The 18,713-nt window shown below is 35.4% G+C and overlaps 1 protein-coding gene across 1 annotated transcript in view; it reads right to left on the bottom strand.

The window, feature by feature from the left end:
- The window catches only part of LOC133531033 (NGFI-A-binding protein homolog), a 37,716-nt gene extending 28,514 nt beyond the window's left edge, over nucleotides 1-9,202 (bottom strand). Inside the window, exon 1 of the mRNA XM_061869118.1 lies at nucleotides 8,762-9,202. Within this exon, the coding sequence (XP_061725102.1) occupies nucleotides 8,762-8,873 (112 nt within the window). The 5' untranslated portion in view covers nucleotides 8,874-9,202. The remainder of the gene's footprint in view (nucleotides 1-8,761) is intronic.
- Between the last annotated feature and the right edge of the window lie 9,511 nt (nucleotides 9,203-18,713).

Raw genomic sequence — 18,713 nt, 5'->3', positions numbered from 1 at the left:
AGAAAAATCCAGTTTCCATCATACGTATCCTGTTCGGAAATTCGCACTGCATTTGCAGGTATTGTTAAAAACAGAAATGTATTTTATGCGAAAAAAATTTCTAAGTAAGTAAACTGAATAAACATTCAAATCAAGATTACGTGAGGTTTTTCTAATAATAATTTCTGGTACCTACGTACTCGTACGTAAACCTTTCACATTTAAAATTTCATATAATTTACACACATAGAAATAAAACATTAAACATACAACACATAAACATATTAAAAGTAGACAAATAGATATATAGATAGACGGTATAGCAAAGGTATATTTGTATGGTGGTCTAACATTGCGGGCTCAAATCTCAGTCGTGCCCAATAGAGCAGAAAAAAAAATCATAGAAATTTGACGTAATAAGTAATAACACGTGCACCGTCTGGGCTATCAAAATCACTGCCAACTTAGCTTGGTCAGACTGTCCCTACTTTTTGCTACTTTGATATCTATTTAAGAAGCCAAGATAAACGAGTATTTATAGCAAATAGGCGCTATTCGGAATGTATCTATAATTATGATATTATCTGATCTCCTACCCTTACCAGGAACCGAATAGTAGCTCGTGCTCGACTTAATTATGTCACAGCATGTTGTTTTTGCGATCTAAAGGGTTTTTTTTATATTTACCGACTGTTAATGGGTTGTTTATGCAAAAATGTAGTTAAATACGGTATATGACGTGCCTAAAAAGGCTTCATCGGCAGCATATACGGAAAGTAGGTTTTTGTTTCAAAACCGCGAGGGACTTTAAAAACTCTCTCGAAGGATATTATTGTTTTCAGTGTTAATGTTATAATTGTATGAGTTGTTTGTCTTTCCACACACTTTACACGCTACGAGGTTATTCCAGACATTTGGGGGTTTGGAGATGTGCGCAAAATCTCCGATCTGCGCCGCAGATCCAAAGCCAATGCGTAGAGCCCTTTGAGTACTATAGAATATCTACCTACATCCTCAGTCAAAAGAAAAATGAAGCGTAATCATCTTAAAGTTAATCACTTTTAATATACCTACCTAACTAGTGTAAAGTCTTAGAATGCGTAGTTTATAGATATTATTGGGTTTTCAATATGTTCAGAATCGATAAAATATAAGATAAGTCTGTCAAGCCATTTTCGTCTGTAGAAAAAAAACCGCAAATTCAAAAAATGTTAAGCCTGACCAGTAATATATGATTACGCGCCATGTTGCGGAATTTCATTGGAACTACATTTTTCATACGAATCTGAACTCACCCTATACATGAGAATAACAGCGCCCTCTTGACAATGATCATATATTTTTGGCTTTAGACGCGAAGGTTTATTCGTCCCATAATAAATTTGAATTTCGCGCCTTTTAGTGGTTTGACCGGCTATATATTTACTATTAAAAAGTAAATTAAAGAATATATTTGCTGTGCACCTAGATACTCCGTTAGCGAGACATTGGAACAGTCTACATTGTACTGGATCTGTGGATGACTGACGCGATGTCTAGCTTTATATACAACGACTATTTATTTTTATTTTTAATTGATAAGTTAAGTATTTATATCTGAAATATCTGAAATATTTATATCTGAAATAGGGTCGGCAACGCGCATGTAACTCCTCTGGAGTTACAGGCGTACATGGGCTACGGAGACTGCTTACCATCAGGCGGGCCGTATGCTTGTTTGCCACCGACGTAGTATAAAAAAATGATTGAATTGAATTGAATTAAAGTACCTAAACATTTAAGCGCCTGTAAAGGCCATTTTGACGGTACACTATAAATGAAAATGAAAAAAAGCCGGCCAAGTGCGAGTCGGACTCGCGCACCGCGGATTCCGTATAAAAATTTACGGTTTTCGCAATTTTTCCTTTATCTGTTCTATAAGACTTTGCTTCGTACCAAATTTCAAGATTCTGAGTTCACGGGAAGTGCCCTGTAGGTGTTGATTCCCTTACGAGTGTCGATTTGCGGAAATTTGCGGCATAAACGGCTGTATCTTTTGATTGCGTTGGCTTAGAAGTTTGATTTTTTCACAGCTCCAAGGGACAGTAGACCTGATTATTTGATATAAATTCCAGCACGGATGGACAACACAGTGATCCTATAAGGGTTTCGTTTGTTCCTTTCCTTCCGCTGGCGCCTCTCTTTAGGCGTACAGGGTCTGTGTTGACTTGTTGAGACGTCACGCTCTTCCACAACCATAATTACTTATATGTCGTGAATAAAAGTCTCAAAAATCGACTATAAAAGGAAGTTGCCTGGAAACTTCAGTAGATATTTGCCTTTTTCGTGAGGATTCAAATCATGAATGAATACATACTGTTGACGCATCTTGTATTTTCGAAATAACCAAAAACAATCACCTGGATGCTGAGTGAGACAAATTTGAAAAATGTAGGCGCGAAGTATCCATCTCTTAGACAAATTTTGAATTAAACGCTTTTCTACTGACAAAGCTAGCTTGCTACATTATACCTTTTTTTTTAATACTACGTCGGTGGCAAACACGCATACGGCCCGCCTGATGGTAAGCAGTATCCGTAGCCTATGTACGCCTGCAACTCCAGAGGAGTTACATGCGCGTTGCCGACCCTAACCCCCTCCCACCCCTCGGTGAGCTCTGGCAACCTTACTCACCGGCAGGAACACAACACTACGAGTATGAGTAGGGTCTAGTGTTATTTGGCTGCGATTTTCTGTAAGGTAGAGGTACTTCCCCAGTTGGGCTCTGCTCTAGATCTAGAATGACATCCGCTGTGCTGTGCCCTACCACACAGAGCGAGATGACATTCACAATGCCCATACCTCTCTTGTGGACGTAGTTTAAGGACATACCCGGGTCCAATCCTTCATTTTATGGTTGCCATTCAGGTTATCCTATACGTCAATTTACGAGTGTTAACACATAACTACACCGTTACTTTAACATCAATACATATAGCATTCTATGTATAATGTCCCATTCTAAAGCCAGTTTTCATTACTAGATTTCCCAAGACGGCCGGTTTTTGCGGCACACAATGAGAGCGCAGTTTTTCCGCGTTTTCCACGGTTTTTCCGACCACAGACAACGTAGACTGGCGGGTTTTTATTTTGTCGCAGACGGGACTGGTTTTGATCCTCGACGGGCTGGATTATTGCATTTTTATGGATAAAAACGTTGAGCGATGAGCAAGATAACTTAGGATTATGTTTTGTCTATCTTTGTAGCTTTATGATAATGCAATAGAGACTATCTATGGATGAAATAGACCCTTATAATAATAATAAATAAATAAATATTATAGGACATTATTACACAAATTGACTAAGTCCCACAGTAAGCTCAATAAGGCTTGTGTTGAGGGTACTTAGACAACGATATATATAATATATAAATATTGATAAATACTTAAATACATAGAAAACACCCATGACTCAGGAACAAATATCCATGCTCATCACACGAATAAATGCCCTTATCAGGATTTGAACCCGGGACCATCGTCTTCATAGGCAGGGTCACTACCCACGAGGCCAGACCGGTCGTCTTATTACATTAAGTACAAGTAAAAAAATACTTGTGGTAATCCAGGTGACATTATTTTATTAAAATTCAACAAAGGCGAATTTCAAATGAATTATTGTCAAATAAAATAGGCATTACAAAACGAATTTAAAATGAGTTTTTATTTTAGGTTAATGTTGAGTGTTTGTGAAGATATTTATTTATATTTGGATGTTAGTATACCTTTTTCTAATGAACTGCAACTGAATTATTTGTCATACTATCGTGTATCTAGATTCTTCTTAATTGGAAATGACTTAGTATTTGGACAAAAATAATTTGAAATAGATACAGTAATTTACAATTTTTCGACACATGATTAAAACATAGATGATTAGAATATAGATAGATTATCATTATTTGAAATGAGATGTATGACAAAGATGACAAACCCCAACGATCAAGACTGCTGCATCCACCATGGAAAGCATTAAGCCCGAGGGGGCACGCAAAAAGCGCGCCAAGACAAAGCGGCAGAAAAACGCAAATTACCGGTGTGCGGCTTCGATTCCCAGCGCCTGACTTTTCGTAGAATCCACTTTTTATCCAGTGGAAAAAGTTATATTTTCTTAATGAGGGGAAGGAATTTTTATTAGCTTAGACGGCGTGTCGCCTATAGATGTAGGTACCTATACTGTTTGTTATAATATAATGTATCCGAATAACAGTACAATACAATACAATATAAATATTCTTTATTACTCACCAATATGAAAAGAAACATGACATATTAAAAACAAAAAAAAAAAAAAAAATCTGTTAGAATTCTGTATTAGTTCATAATGAATCTTATTCCGTGCTCAATAGAGTAGTAATTCAATAAACGCTACCTATGTGGCTTGACCATTTTTTCATAGTGGCACGCGCCTTTGCGGTTTTTAAACAATAGATAAGACGATAATCCGTAGAAGCTCACGGAGGAAAATAGAAACTATACAAATATACGAGTAGCATATAAATTAAATAAACCATGGTAGAAAACAGGCGGTCTTATAGCTAAAGAGCGATCCTAGACAAACTTTGTGTAGTAGAGACAAGGTAAAATAACGGTCAAGCGCGAGTTTGTTTTACTCGCGCACTGAGGGTTCCGTACAAACTTTGAATTATCTTGTGTAACTATAAAGGCGAAAGGCGAAGATCAGAAGTATCTGTACTAAGTATAATTGTGGACAGCGCCTAAGTAATTGCGCCATGTACCTAATTCATGTAAGGCACATAATCATGTGAACCGATTCCAAAAAAAAAATTGTTCATTTATTAGAAAAAAGGTGATTTAATATAATCTCATAGAAATTTCAAGTGTAATAAACACACGTAAAGTTGGTTAAAATTGCAAACTAAATCCGGAAATGTTTGTTGTTAATAAAAAAGTTATCAAGATAGAGGTCTGATTATATTTTTCCTGTAAAATTTATAGTAATGTAAATATTATATTTGAAAATCATAATTTTTCTTCGCTAAGCTTTGGAGATAAAGGGGTATTTTTTTTCATTTTTCCTTCATAAATCAATTTTTTCACTACTAAAAAATATAAAAAAATTGTTTAGGAATGGCCAATTTGAGCCCACCCAACTAACATGACAGCGTCAAAATAGCCTACATATCACTGTTATAATGCTCTCATTTGAGAATTAAGAGTATTAAGAATACCTGTAGTAGGTTGGTAGAGGACTCTATACCACCCTTATAACCACGAATCAGGCCCCACTTTTTACAGGTAAAGGTGTCAGGAAGCCTATACAACAGTGTTACTTAAGGGTTAGAAGTACTTAGAAGGGAGTTAATTCACCCTCAGCTATTACTTTAGCCGGTTCTACGTTCTCATAGAATCATTAGCTAACACAATAGGTGTGAGACAACCCTCAGTTAAGAATTTTAAACTTGTTAAACCTATAAGAGAGAGTGGGTTAACGATTTAACGCGTACTAGATATCTAAAACATTCTCAATTAAATATGTGACCGCTTTTTGAGAACTCTTTTTGTACTGTTTTTATGTATTAGCTTCAAAGAAATCCAAAACGATCAAACTTATAAAATAAATGATACAAAGAAAATAAAACTTATCACAGCAACATTTAATGGCGATCTGCTCGCAAGTTTTTATTAGGAAGAAGAAGTTTTATCGTGTGAAAAGTGAAAAAGTGCTGCGCCTGCGATTTTACGGTAAGTGTATACCATGTTTTCCATCTTAATTTTAACGCGCTCCGGATTAATTAAAGATTTAAAGTAAAACTTATGCTTAATAAAATAGACGCCTTAAAGTTTTATCAGCAACTTGTTCTTTTTGTCGGCCATTGGCAAGTAAAGTTACGTGGCATCGATAGAATGATAAAATAAAAATTATTAATGGAGTATTGTGTACATAAATATTGATCAAACAAGTACATTTTTAGGTTACTTTACTAAAACAATGGCGAACTTGCTATTACAGCTTTAGCTCTCCCTTAACGCATCATTTACACTTTTTGAGATACAGCATCTTTAGTCGAGAGTATTGTGCAGTCTTTAGTATACATAAGAGTGTAATAATAGACTCAAACAAAGCGTTTAACTATATAGAAGACAATACAACCGGCTAAGCATTTTTAAACCTGATAGAATTAGAGGGTTCTTTGACAAAGTAATCAAAACCTGATAGTAAAAAAATAATCACTATAAAAATACATACCTATATATTCAGCAAAGTTCATTATTATTATTGTCTGATTGTGTAATCTTTTCATTTTAATGTAACTAATTAAAGCTCGGTAAAATATTTTCTTTAGGTTTGTTATAATATTATAAAATATGCTTTTAATAACTTATTCGCGTAATTTATATTAAAATTGACATGTATCCCTTTGGATTCCTTGAGTTCTTATACTGTGTTAACTCACATCATTACCTTTAGAATGTCATTAAAATGCACTTACTTAACACAATGTGCATTCGTAAAATCAACGTTACAGCTTAAACCTGCAAAAATTAGATGATCCAAACTTTTGGCATCTTCTTTAATTTTCGTATTACTACACTCTTGACAAACTCTGTTCATTACACCATTGCCTGTAGAAAGCCTTCAAAAAGGTACTCGGCTAATACAATTAGCATAAGCAAAACTTACGTTAAAGCTTGAAACTTCATAAGAGAGTTATGCAACGTTTTTAGTATCTGGTGTTACGACACACTTGACTAACTCTTTTATGCAACCCATGCCTGCAGCTTAAAGTTATCACAACACCTAAAGATATATAAGATACTTCACAGTAACCATTAAGTAACAATAAACATCAGTAAGTGTCAGCGGGCGCTGTTGTAAAGATTTAAGTGTTACAAACAGGTTAAAGCTATAAAGCTTGACTCCAGTAGCTGTAATTAACACTATTATTACTCTCAATTCTGCATAACATCATCCATTGTAGCTCTAGAACCACTGTTGGAGTGGAATTTATTTCTTAACTCCTCTATAACGTTCCAAGCTATAACTGAGATTATTATAACGCCGTTCAAAAGATTAAAGTTTTAAAGAAGCCTGTAACTGACGGTATAATGTTTGTTGGGCACTCACTAGATTTTCAAATTTTGCCCCCTCTTAATATTGGGCTTTTTCCATAGTTATTATAAAATAAAAGAATAATACATTTAATGTTTCGGTTAGCGTTTTTCATAACTATTCCAAATTTCAAATCGATAGCTTATGTGGTTCTCAAGCTATTTAACGATGTGACAGACAGACGGACGGATGGACGGACAAAATCGCACCATAAGGGTTCCTTTTGTACCTTTTTGGGTACGGAACCCTAAAAGGAGAAAAAATGTGTCCCACAATTTTCATAAATTTTTCAAACTTTCCTTTTTGTTACCGCCATACAAAGTATATGGGGAAATGGTAACACTATAGGAAAAAAACTAGGGTATTTTTTTATCCCATTACGATCAAAATAGATCGTGATTCTGAGTAGGAAAAACACAATATTTATGAAACTATACAAAATTAATGTAAGTGGCGTTTTTTTTAAAGAATATGCTATGATAGTTATTTTATAAAAAAAAATAAAAAAAATAACTAAAACTGAAAAACCGAAATTCAGTAAAAGAAAGCTCGGAAGGTTAAATCTGACCTACATCAACCATAACTTTTTTCTATAGTTAATTTGTAATTTCTTTGCTATGTACAAACTAATCAAAATGGGTTTTTGCTATTAAAAATATATGATTAAGTATGTTCTGTATCATTTCTGTATGGTTATAATTGTCCAAGTAGCAAGGTATACATATTATTTTTTTTAAATTATGAAGTTTCTAGTTTTTACATGTTTTTTATTTAATTTCACCCGTCCCGTTGTCTGTCTGTGTGTTGGTCTCTAATCAAATCTTTCCAGTTAAATTTGACTGATCTTCACACCCCGGTTCCCGATTAAGCCAAAAATTTTGCAATGCTTATATAAGTCGGGTGACAATGCAATATTATGGTACAGTCAGCGTCAAATACTTTGTAGCAACCAAAGTAGCCAAATAGTTCGGTACACCATATATTTAGTATGGTGTACCGAACTATTTGGCCACTTTGACTGCTACAAAGTATTTGACGCTGACTGTACTATCGAGCTGATCTGATGATGGAGACAAGAGGTGACCAACTCTGTGATAAAACAACACAACCTATTTTGTTTGGGGTTGTTAGAATTGTCTCGATGAGTATTATATATGTAGTTGCCTGTGGAAATAAAAGTACAGTCAGCTATAAAATCTTGTACTAACCTAAAATATTTTTTTGCCAAAAACTAGGTGGGTATATATATTTTTTCGTACTAAATATTTAATTGGTTTAAATGTGAAAATAAAAGCTACCTACCGTTTAAAATATATCATCATAAATTCGTAAAATACTACGTCAATCAAAACAGCTTTTCAGTTAATCTCTTTTGTGGAATAATATAATATAATATTTTGTGGTTCGTTAACAAGACAAACAAAGAAATAAGACCTATATTTATAATGTTCCATCTAGGCTCATGGTAGACGTTTAAATTGAATGCCTAGATACGATCACCGCCACCATTTTCCATCTAGGTTTTTTGCCAAATTACAAATTCATACTCAAATACGTACATTCTACAATTTGTAATGCCAGAATGTCGGACATAAATTATCTCGCTACGGAATGTATTAATAAATTATGAATTATGAGCAAAGTTTTTAAGTTGCATGTGACTTACTGGTTCCATTCACGTTGCGACCGATGATCTTATTGGACCCGTTCGTCGCGGGGGCGGCGCTCCGTCCCGCTTCCTCGCCCGGACTCTCCATCTCCCTCTCGCTCGCACACATCAACTAAACGCAAATTAAAAAACACTGAAAAAATAAATTACATAATCCAAAACTGGCAGAAAAATACTGCCACAAAAACAAAATATTGTTTATGGTTCGAAATGAATGTTTTTAATTTTAATTTCGTTCATTCGCGATCTGTTCAAATTAGATTTGACAGTTCGAAAGCGCGGTTTTGGCGCGTATTTCGACGGGCTACAAGTGAGTAGTCGTGGCCGAGTGACGCGCGCGCCGCGACTGACGTTTGGAGCCCTATGCAGCTGCCCCGCCCAGCACCCCACGGCACCCCCCCACGTGGCTGACGCTTTCCTTGCCCTCGCGTTTACATAAAAAACGTAGTTGTGTGTGTGCGTTATGTGTAAGGGTTAAGTTTCGGTTGAAATCTGTCTTGTTATTGATCGTTTAAAGTTGAAATGTGATATTGAATATAATAGAAGCGTTTTTTTTTTAAATTACATGTAGATTTTTGCACATGGCAAAGTTAAGAGACATTTTCTGATATAGAGAAGGACGAATTTTAGGTTTTACTAAGTTAGGGGCGACTAAGAAAAGCTAAAGACTGGTATATATAGGTATATCCCGTTTTTCTTATTCGAGTCTCAAGTACTAAAAAAAATCTATCGCGCCCGTAGCATAATAATTAGCTTTAGATTCCTTTAACTTCGCGATGTCTACAGGAAAGATGAGAACGAGTTATCTATAATATAGAGTTATCCCATATAGGTCAAATAATTTGTCTTATTTTAATGAAAACCCGTTTACTGTGCGAGATTGTTAATAACTTGAAAAATTGTTGAACTGCTTAATTAAGTTAAGCAAAAATTATAATTAAGTCATTCAATTTAACAAATTAAAAACCGGATTTGTAAGGGAAAAATGGAACGTAGCGTAGGTATTTAATTTAATGCAGTCATTAAATTAATAATTTGACAAGGTAATTTAATTTTCAATTGTAATTTATTCTTCTTATTTTTATTTTTATTTATTGTTTAGACGGTTTTAATTATGTTATTTTAATTAATAAGTACCAAATAAGTAGATTCACGAATAACGATTGAGATAATTGTAAATTAAAATATGTATGACATTGCAATGCCCTGCCAGGGCCCATATGACTCTGAATGTACTTAGTTATTAAGATCTGTACTAAACTATGGTTGCAATAAATAAATGACTAAATGACTAAATTCCAATCCTATTAATATCTACTATTAGAACTTATTTATAAATTGAAATCCATGTCCTAAAATTAACTAAAAAAAAACTACCACGTACCTACTACTTTTGAAATAATGTATGCAATTTACTAACAAAGAAAAACACTTTCATTTTTAAAATTGGCGCGTTCGAGCAGACCCGTTTAGTTCGAAACATAGTTTTTGTAGATCATCGGATACCGTTGGCGGCGTCCATTTTATAGCTTTTTTAAGTTCCAGGAAAGCTCTGAGTCGAATTAAGCTTTAGTGATTATCATTTTTAATTTGATTTGGGCACGAATCGATCGGGTTTTTGTGCATTGGCCTAAACGGTGTGGGTCGTGGTTGAGCATAGACTAAATTGGAGCATTTTTTGTAACATGTAGGTAATGTTTTAGGGGTCGTCTAGTCAATTTTCGGTCTAGAATTCTAGATAATCTAGCTTATTAATATGTTCAGTTAGTAACAGAAGTGGGCAAGGTGTTCAAAGTGATCGGAGCACAACTGCATTATTAGAAAAGTATAGATCGTGCCATTCACGAAGACGCGTGCCTTGACTTGTAATTAAAACTTAAATGCATAGTGATGTATGCAGCCTACACAAGAAAACCATATAATTTTATGCATGATGAGATAATATTGATTTAGTTCTGTATAATTATTTTGATCCTAAATTAATACACTTTCAAATGTTTTATTCAAATTTGCGCAGTATTTTACTTTATAAAATTACATTAGTTTTAAGGCGAAATGGCGGAAAATTTGGAAAATCTGGAAAAGTTGGTGATTTTTAGTGTGTTTTTTTTTTTATCGGGGTCTGCAATTATTTTATATTTAAAATCTTTATCATAGGTATATAACAAGTAGTGTACCTTTTTGATAGTAGTAAGATTTTATATAGTCTGATTTAACCTATGTACATTTTAGCACTGATTTAGCAGTGAAAATCGATAATTTTTTATATAATTTTCCCAGAATCCGTAAAAATTCTGTGACACATAATTTTTTTTTTATACTACATCGGCGGCAAACAAGCATACGGCCCGCCTGATGGAGGCTCCAGAGGAGTTACATGCGCGTTGCCGACCCTAAACCCGCCCCCCTCGTTGACACATTAATTTCAGGCAAAAATAAAAAATCATCCATTTAAGGGTTAATGTCATGTTATTCATGTTTAGATTTGTCAAATCTACGCGTCATCATAGATGACACGATCTATAAGGTCAGGTTGGTAAGAGAAACCCCGGGACAAGAGAAACATAAAAAACCTATTTATTGACAATAACAATATACATAATGGATATATACAGATGATTACTATAACTAGCTTATATCTAAAATAGGCCCTTGAGGCATTGTACCAAGGATGCTGGCGGCATTTCCTCATTGTATCGCAATACTGATACGTTGTGCGAGGAAGCCGCCAGCTCTATCCTCAGTTGCTACCAATTCCAAGTAGTAAACACTACGTTCCTCTTGCGCCACCTGACCTTATAAGGGTATTATGAATAGGTAATAAATATAAGTTTTTTGCAAAAAAAAAATATTTTTGGTTCAAGCTTTTATCACTGACTGTACTTTTTTTCCACAGGCAACTAATACTCATCGAGACATTTCTAAAAACCCCAAACACAATTAGGTTGCGTTGTTTTATCACAGAGTTCCTATGGCTACCTCCTGTCTCCATCATCAGATCAGCTTGATTGTACCATTATATTGCATTGTCACCCGACTTACATATGTATGCAAATTTTCAGCTTCATCGGAAACCGGGAAGTGGGTCAAATTTAACTTGCAAGATTTGTCGCATACATACAGCGGGGGCAGCATGGTTCCATTTTTATCACCTGTCACTACGCCTGTCACTTTCGCACTTACATACTTGCTAGAACGTGACAGGCATGGTGACAAATGATAAAGATCCGACCACCTTAGCCCTACAGGGCAAGTTCAATAAAAGCTTGTAAGGGTGCCTTTCGACCAGAGATATGCTATGCTGTGCTATGCAATGTTTTCATACATTTGAAACGTAGCTGTAGCTGGAGCTGCGTTTCAAATGTATGAAAACATAGCATAGCAAGCATAACACATCTCTGGTCGAAAGGCACCCTAAAAAATATTCGGCAGGACAAGCTATCATCTGCCTCTCTACCGCTCTTCCATATTAGGCAACAAAGAGGCAAGTAATGATCAATGTTAGGTAGGCCCTCTGGCTGATTTTCATGTTCGTGTCAAACTTCCAATTTCCACTTTCTACACTCTGACTTTATCCACTAAAGCCATACAGAGCTTGATATCTAGACAGTACAGATAATCGTCCACATTTCCAGCCGGTTTTTACGCGATTTCTCAAAAAAACCTACGTTAGATTTTCCCACACAACTGGTACCGTTGGTCATCATACAAACATACAGCATAGTTCCAGCTACCTGCAACCTTTCACCGCGGAAAAACCGGCAGCGCCTTACTCGACGGATATTATTTGCAGAAAAACTTAGGCCGCAGAATGAGCGGGGTGTTGAGCGGAAGCGATTAAGGTCGACATGTCGATATGGTTCTTAGGTTATGTGTATGTCTGTTTTATGCAATTTAAAAAGTGCCTCATTATATCTTTGTTTTTATTAGCCTAATTGAGTGTCCCACTGCTGGGCAAAAGCCTCGCTACGTTTCCTCCATTCAACCCTGTCATCGTAATTTAAGTATATTTGTAACTAACAAAATATGGATTGTATCGTCCGAAATAAATATTTTTTTTATTTGTAGTTTCCCGACTCCACCATCTATGATATTCCGTGGGTCCCACTCGGTAACCATTTTGTCCACTTTTCAGAGTGCATGCGGCAGTCATGTCCAGCCTAGTCCCACTTAAGCTTAGCGGTCTTGATACCTACATCCTACATCTACAACTCGAGATGCGGTATATCATGCGGTGCGCAAATAAATTGATTCGCGAGTAGGTAGAGGAATTACGCGTAGAGTCTGGGTATTGTAGGTAACGAAAAGATTTGCATCATTGTTTACAAGAGACAGGACACATCTGGATTTGCTTACTTGTGCGATTACCGATAATACTTTGCTTTTGCGAGACTGGACTTATTGTTAGATCCGAGACATTATGGGGATACCCCCACTTTTACGAGTTTTATATGACAATTATTAGTCTCCAGCTCTTTATTTTGAACATATAATAATTCGTTTGTACTTCAGTCATTCCGTGGCGGTAGCTTTCGATTCACTACTGCCTCCGCTCGCTCTCTAGCCCCGCAAGTAGGGCTCTCTCGCCCACCTATTTTCTCACGCTCGCCACTCACAACGCCGTTCATTAAAAATACGATTTTCATCAACCTACCTGCCACTGGTTTTGCACACATTTTTTAACGCATATAAATAGGAAATCGTCGCGAGTTGACAACTTCATGACAAGTTGAGTAAGAGTCGGGAAAAAGACAGGAAACTGAGGGAATCTTGCGTGGTTGAGAAAGGTTTTAAACAGTTGTGTCTCTCTTTTATTTGAACTTTACTTACAGAAGGATTTAAGTTCAAAACAGATAATATTGAGAGAGCAGATATTACAATAGAAAAGTCGCGGTTTTCCACTGTGTGTGTTATCAATGTTGCAGGTTGCAGTTTTTTGAAAATGTGTTCTGTCTGCCCTTTGATTATGTGTTCGTATCAAAAATACACGAATATTTACAAAGAACGGAGTAAAAGACTAGTTTTTAGGGTTTCATAGCCAAATGGCAAAAAACGGAACCCTTATAGATTCGTCATGTCCGTCTGTCTGTCCGTTTATGTCACAGCCACTTTTTTCGGAAACTATAAGAACTATACTGTTCAAACTTGGTAAGTAGATATATTCTATGAACCGCATTAAGATTTTCACACAAAAATAGAAAAAAACAATGAATTTTGGGGGTTCCCCATACTTAGAACTGAAACTCAAAAATTGCTTTTTCATCAAACCCATACGTGTGGGGTATCTATGGATAGGTCTTCAAAAATGATAGGTTTCTAATATCATTTTTTTCTAAACTGAATAGTTTGCGCGAGAGACACTTCCAAGGTGATAAAATGTGTCCCCCCCCCCTGTAACTTCTAAAATAACAGAATGATGAAACAAAAAATTAAAAGATAAAGATTACCATGCAAACTTCCACCGAAAATTGGTTTGAACGAGATCTAGTAAGTAGTTTTTTTTAATACGTCATAAATGGTACGGAACCCTTCATGGGCGAGTCGGACTCGCGCTTGGCAGCATATAGTATTTTATTACTATATACTTAGTTAAAATTTTGTACTAACGGGCCTAACGGCTTCTACCATCAACATCACCGATATGTAATCCCGTGGTAATCCATTTGATGAATTAATTCTATTTGTCTCATCGATCATTCTACGCACCTCCTAGACCTTACCCCTTTACAATAAGGTTTACCACCGGTCAGTTAACTGAGTTGAGTGGTTGAGAACGACGGTCCCACGCTTTTCGCGTAATGCAACCAGTATGTGCCCTACTTCCATTTAGAATGACTTTATTATATGAAACGGACTTATAAGATCTGTTCTAGTTTTGTCTTGATTTATACATAAATGAGACAATTAAATAAATAAAGAATAAATATTACGGGATAACCTTACACAAATCTTACACCTATTAATAGCAGTGGGGGAAAACTGGGGGCCTACCGCGAAAACCGAAATTCGCAAATTACGGGGATCTTTCTCTTTTACTCTCACTAAGACGTAATTAGAGTGACAGAGAAAAATGCCCGCAATTGACGAATTACGATTCTCCCGGTAGCCGCCCTGCAGTGTTCGAGCGTTCTCGGCTCCATTCGGCTCAGCGTTTCCACGAGCAATTCTTTAGGGTTGGCAAAACTTGACGTTCCTTTGCGTGCACAACCACAGATAAGATAATTACTTGAATCCTAAATAGCCGAAAGGGATAGTGCCATACATTAGAAAGCGACAACATTGTTCTCCCTGAATCACTGTTAAACTTCGGTTTTGTAGGAAGTTTCCTTTCTGTAGGGTAGTAGGTACTATTATTTATTCTGGAGACTGGTCTCTTTACGCTAACTTTTTTTTAGTATAATTACAGCGAGACACCTCATTCGGTTCTCGTATGTTTCTTTTATCTTAATTAATGTTTTAATTATACAGAAATTTGACTTTTGGAGACTGTCTACATCTCTGAGGATAATTTGATAAACTATATAATGACTTAGTTCTGACATTTAGAGATATTTACACTTCTAAATAATGTTAGATAATTTTTGTTGTATCTGTTTGTGTTTAATTTTTTTTTATTTGACATTTAAAGACTTTATAATACTTTAGTTTGCATTAATATTTTGAGTTAATTGTATTTTATCATTGTTAATGTACTTGTTTTTGCTTGTATGTATGTAAATTCCATGTTGACGTGTAAAAGTGCCCTTGCGGCCTATTTGCTGAATAAATGTTGAAGTTGAAGTATTCTGTGCTCATAGCCCCGCAGTCTTGCCAGGATTCGAACCCGGGGCCTCCTGATTCGTAGACAAGGTTACTACTGACTAGACAAGAAGGTTGTTTAAGATAGATAGGTAGTGCTTGCATGGTTAGATTTTAAAACAATTACTGGATTTATTTAATTAAAGACCCCTACCTTATGTCTGGTTGCGGGCTAAATAGTAGAGCTTGCATATTAATATGTTACAAAAATAAATAACATACATTCAGGTCTACTTCGGACACGATAATATTTCGTACCCAACTAGCAAAAGAGTCTCAGGTTGCGCACTTTATAAAACTGATGAGCTTATAGAGCTCTTATTATTGTTTTGGAACATATCATCACTCTTATATTAGTCTTAGACAAGCTAGTACCGGCTTTAGTAAGGTCAGTCTTATTACCTAGTCTTATATATGTATATAAGAGCATTTTATAATCTTAATCTTAATATATATATAAAATGCTAATGTGCGTAAGTAAAGACACGGTTTTCTCTATCACCACTATTTCCAATCAACTTCCTGTTGGGGTGGTAAATACCCCTTGGTCTCCCGGTGGGAGTAAGGGAGTTTGGTCGCGGTGGGTGGAAGTGGGTGGTTGTGGGTGGCTAAAATGTGAAAAAATATATATCTGTCCTTTTCTAACTCATGGGAACTTTTGGAAAGTTCTAAAAATTTCTGGAATTTCTGGAATAATCTAGAAAACTCCAGAATGTGTACAACTGTAACAATCGATCTAGAATGTTCCAGAAAGTTCTAGAAATTTCTGGAATGATCTAGAAAGTTCCAAAATTGTGTGCGACTGCTAAAATCGACCTAGAATGTTCCAGAAAGTTCTAAAAATTTCTAGAATGATCTAGAAAGTTCCCAAATTGTGTGTGACTGTAACAATCGATCTAGAATGTTCCAGAAAGTTCTAAAAATTTCTAGAATGATCTAAAAAGTTCCAAAATTGTGTGTGACTGCTAAAATCGATCTAGAATGTTCCAGAAAGTTCTAAAAATTTCTAGAATGATCTAGAAAGTTCCCAAATTGTGTGTGACTGCTAAAATCGATCTAGAATGTTCCAAAAAGTTCTAAAAATTTCTAGAATGATCTAAAAAGTTCCAAAATTATGTGTGACTGCTAAAATCGATCTAGAATGTTCCAGAAAGTTCTAAAAATTTCTAGAATGATCTAAAAAGTTCCAAAATTGTGTGTGACTGCTAAAATCGATCTAGAATGTTCCAGAAAGTTCTAAAAATTTCTGGAATGATCTAAAAAGTTCCAAAATTGTGTGTGACTGCTAGAATCGATCTAGAATGTTCCAGAAAGTTCTAAAAATTTCTGGAATGATCTAGAAAGTTCTAGAAATGTTTGGAAAGATCTAGAAAGATTCAAAATTGTTTGCAAGTGTAAAAATCGATATGGAATGCTCTAGATAGTTCTAGAAATGACTAGAATAATCTAGAAGCTTCTAGAAAGTTCCGAAATGTGTGCAACTATTGAAATTAATCCTGACGATCCAGATCGTAATTAAGTACCTCGGAATGTTCTAGAGTTTTCTCATACTAGAAATTTCGATTTCCAACGGTATATAAACCGAAAATCAGTGACTTTTTGTCAGTTGAACCGTGTTTACAGTCGCGAAAAGATCAATTGAAGCCAAGAGTGAACAGTGATTACATAAATTGAAGTGATTTGAACAAATGAAAAAGTAAAAACTATTTGACTATTCTAGAGTGTTCTGATACTAGAAATTTCGATTTCCAACGGTATATAAACCGAAAATCAGTGACTTTTTGTCAGTTGAACCGTGTTTACAGTCGCGAAAAGATCAATTGAAGCCAAGAGTGAACAGTGATTACATAAATTGAAGTGATTTGAACAAATGAAAAAGTAAAAACTATTTGACTATTCTAGAGTGTTCTGATACTAGAAATTTCGATTTTCAACGGTATATAAACCGAAAGTGAGTAACTTTTCGTTAGTTTTATCATTGTAACAACCAAGATATTCGTTTTGATTAATTTTATTACTTTTTTTATATTTACAATGCCAAGGCGAAAAAAAGTATTTACAAAACCCAAAGTGGTTTCAAAAAGAAGAAAAATAGCACGTCAAAATGAAACAGAAGAACAAAAAGAAAAACGTGTTTTAAACATTCGTAAAGGAGTAAAAAGAATTAGAGAAAATTTAACCGAAGAGGAAAGAGCACGTATTAATGAAGAAACCAGATGTCGAGTAAGATCACTCAGAAATCGTCAATCTGCTGATCAACGTGAACTGGAAAATACCAAAAAAAAAGAAAGAATGGCTACTTTACGCCAACGACGAGCTGCTTCATGTAAAGTTGGAAGTTTAGAACTTCAGGCTTTCCATTATGATTGCAAAAAACAATACAGTGAACATCCAAATATTGTCATCGGAAAAATGGATACGATATGCGAGTATTGTCATGCCCGGAAATTTAAAGGCGAAACTGCTGGTATATGCTGCTCGAGTGGTAAAGTCAATTTACCAGCACTAGATGTACCACCACCTCAATTACTCGCATATATGACTGGAGAAACACCAGATTCCAATCATTTTCTACAAAATATACGTCGATACAACTGTTGTTTTCAAATGACTTCATTTGGAGCTTCATTAATATGTCAGGAAGAAAATTTCAGCCCGGTTTTTAAGGTTCAAGGCCAAATTTATCACCGATTAGGCTCTCTTTTGCCGATGTCTAATGAATCTCCAAAATTTCTTCAAATATACTTTGTTGGTAACGATGAACTTGAAACAGACCAACGTTGCTCTAACTTTCAGGGACTGCAACGAGATATTATTCAAAAATTACAACGTCTACTTCATAATCATAATCAACTAATCAATGTGTTCAAGACTTCTCTAGACCAAATGGCTGCAGATAATTATAAGATCGTCATTCGAGCAGATAAAAGACCAGCCGGTCAACACGAACGAAGGTTTAATGCACCTCAAACGAACGAAGTTGCCGTAGTCATTGTTGATAACGAATGTAGTCGTCGTGATATTATTATTCAACGTCGAAGTAATAAATTGCAACGTATTGCTGAAACACATCGTAGTTATGATGCGCTACAATATCCGCTAATTTTTTGGCAAGGTGAGGATGGTTATCATTTCAATATTCAACAAATCA

This window comes from Cydia pomonella, chromosome 2 (genome assembly GCF_033807575.1).
Source record: "Cydia pomonella isolate Wapato2018A chromosome 2, ilCydPomo1, whole genome shotgun sequence".
Taxonomy (NCBI): Eukaryota; Metazoa; Arthropoda; class Insecta; order Lepidoptera; family Tortricidae; genus Cydia; species Cydia pomonella.
Note: the sequence above shows the minus strand (reverse complement) of the source record. Positions and strands in the feature narration are given on the sequence as shown.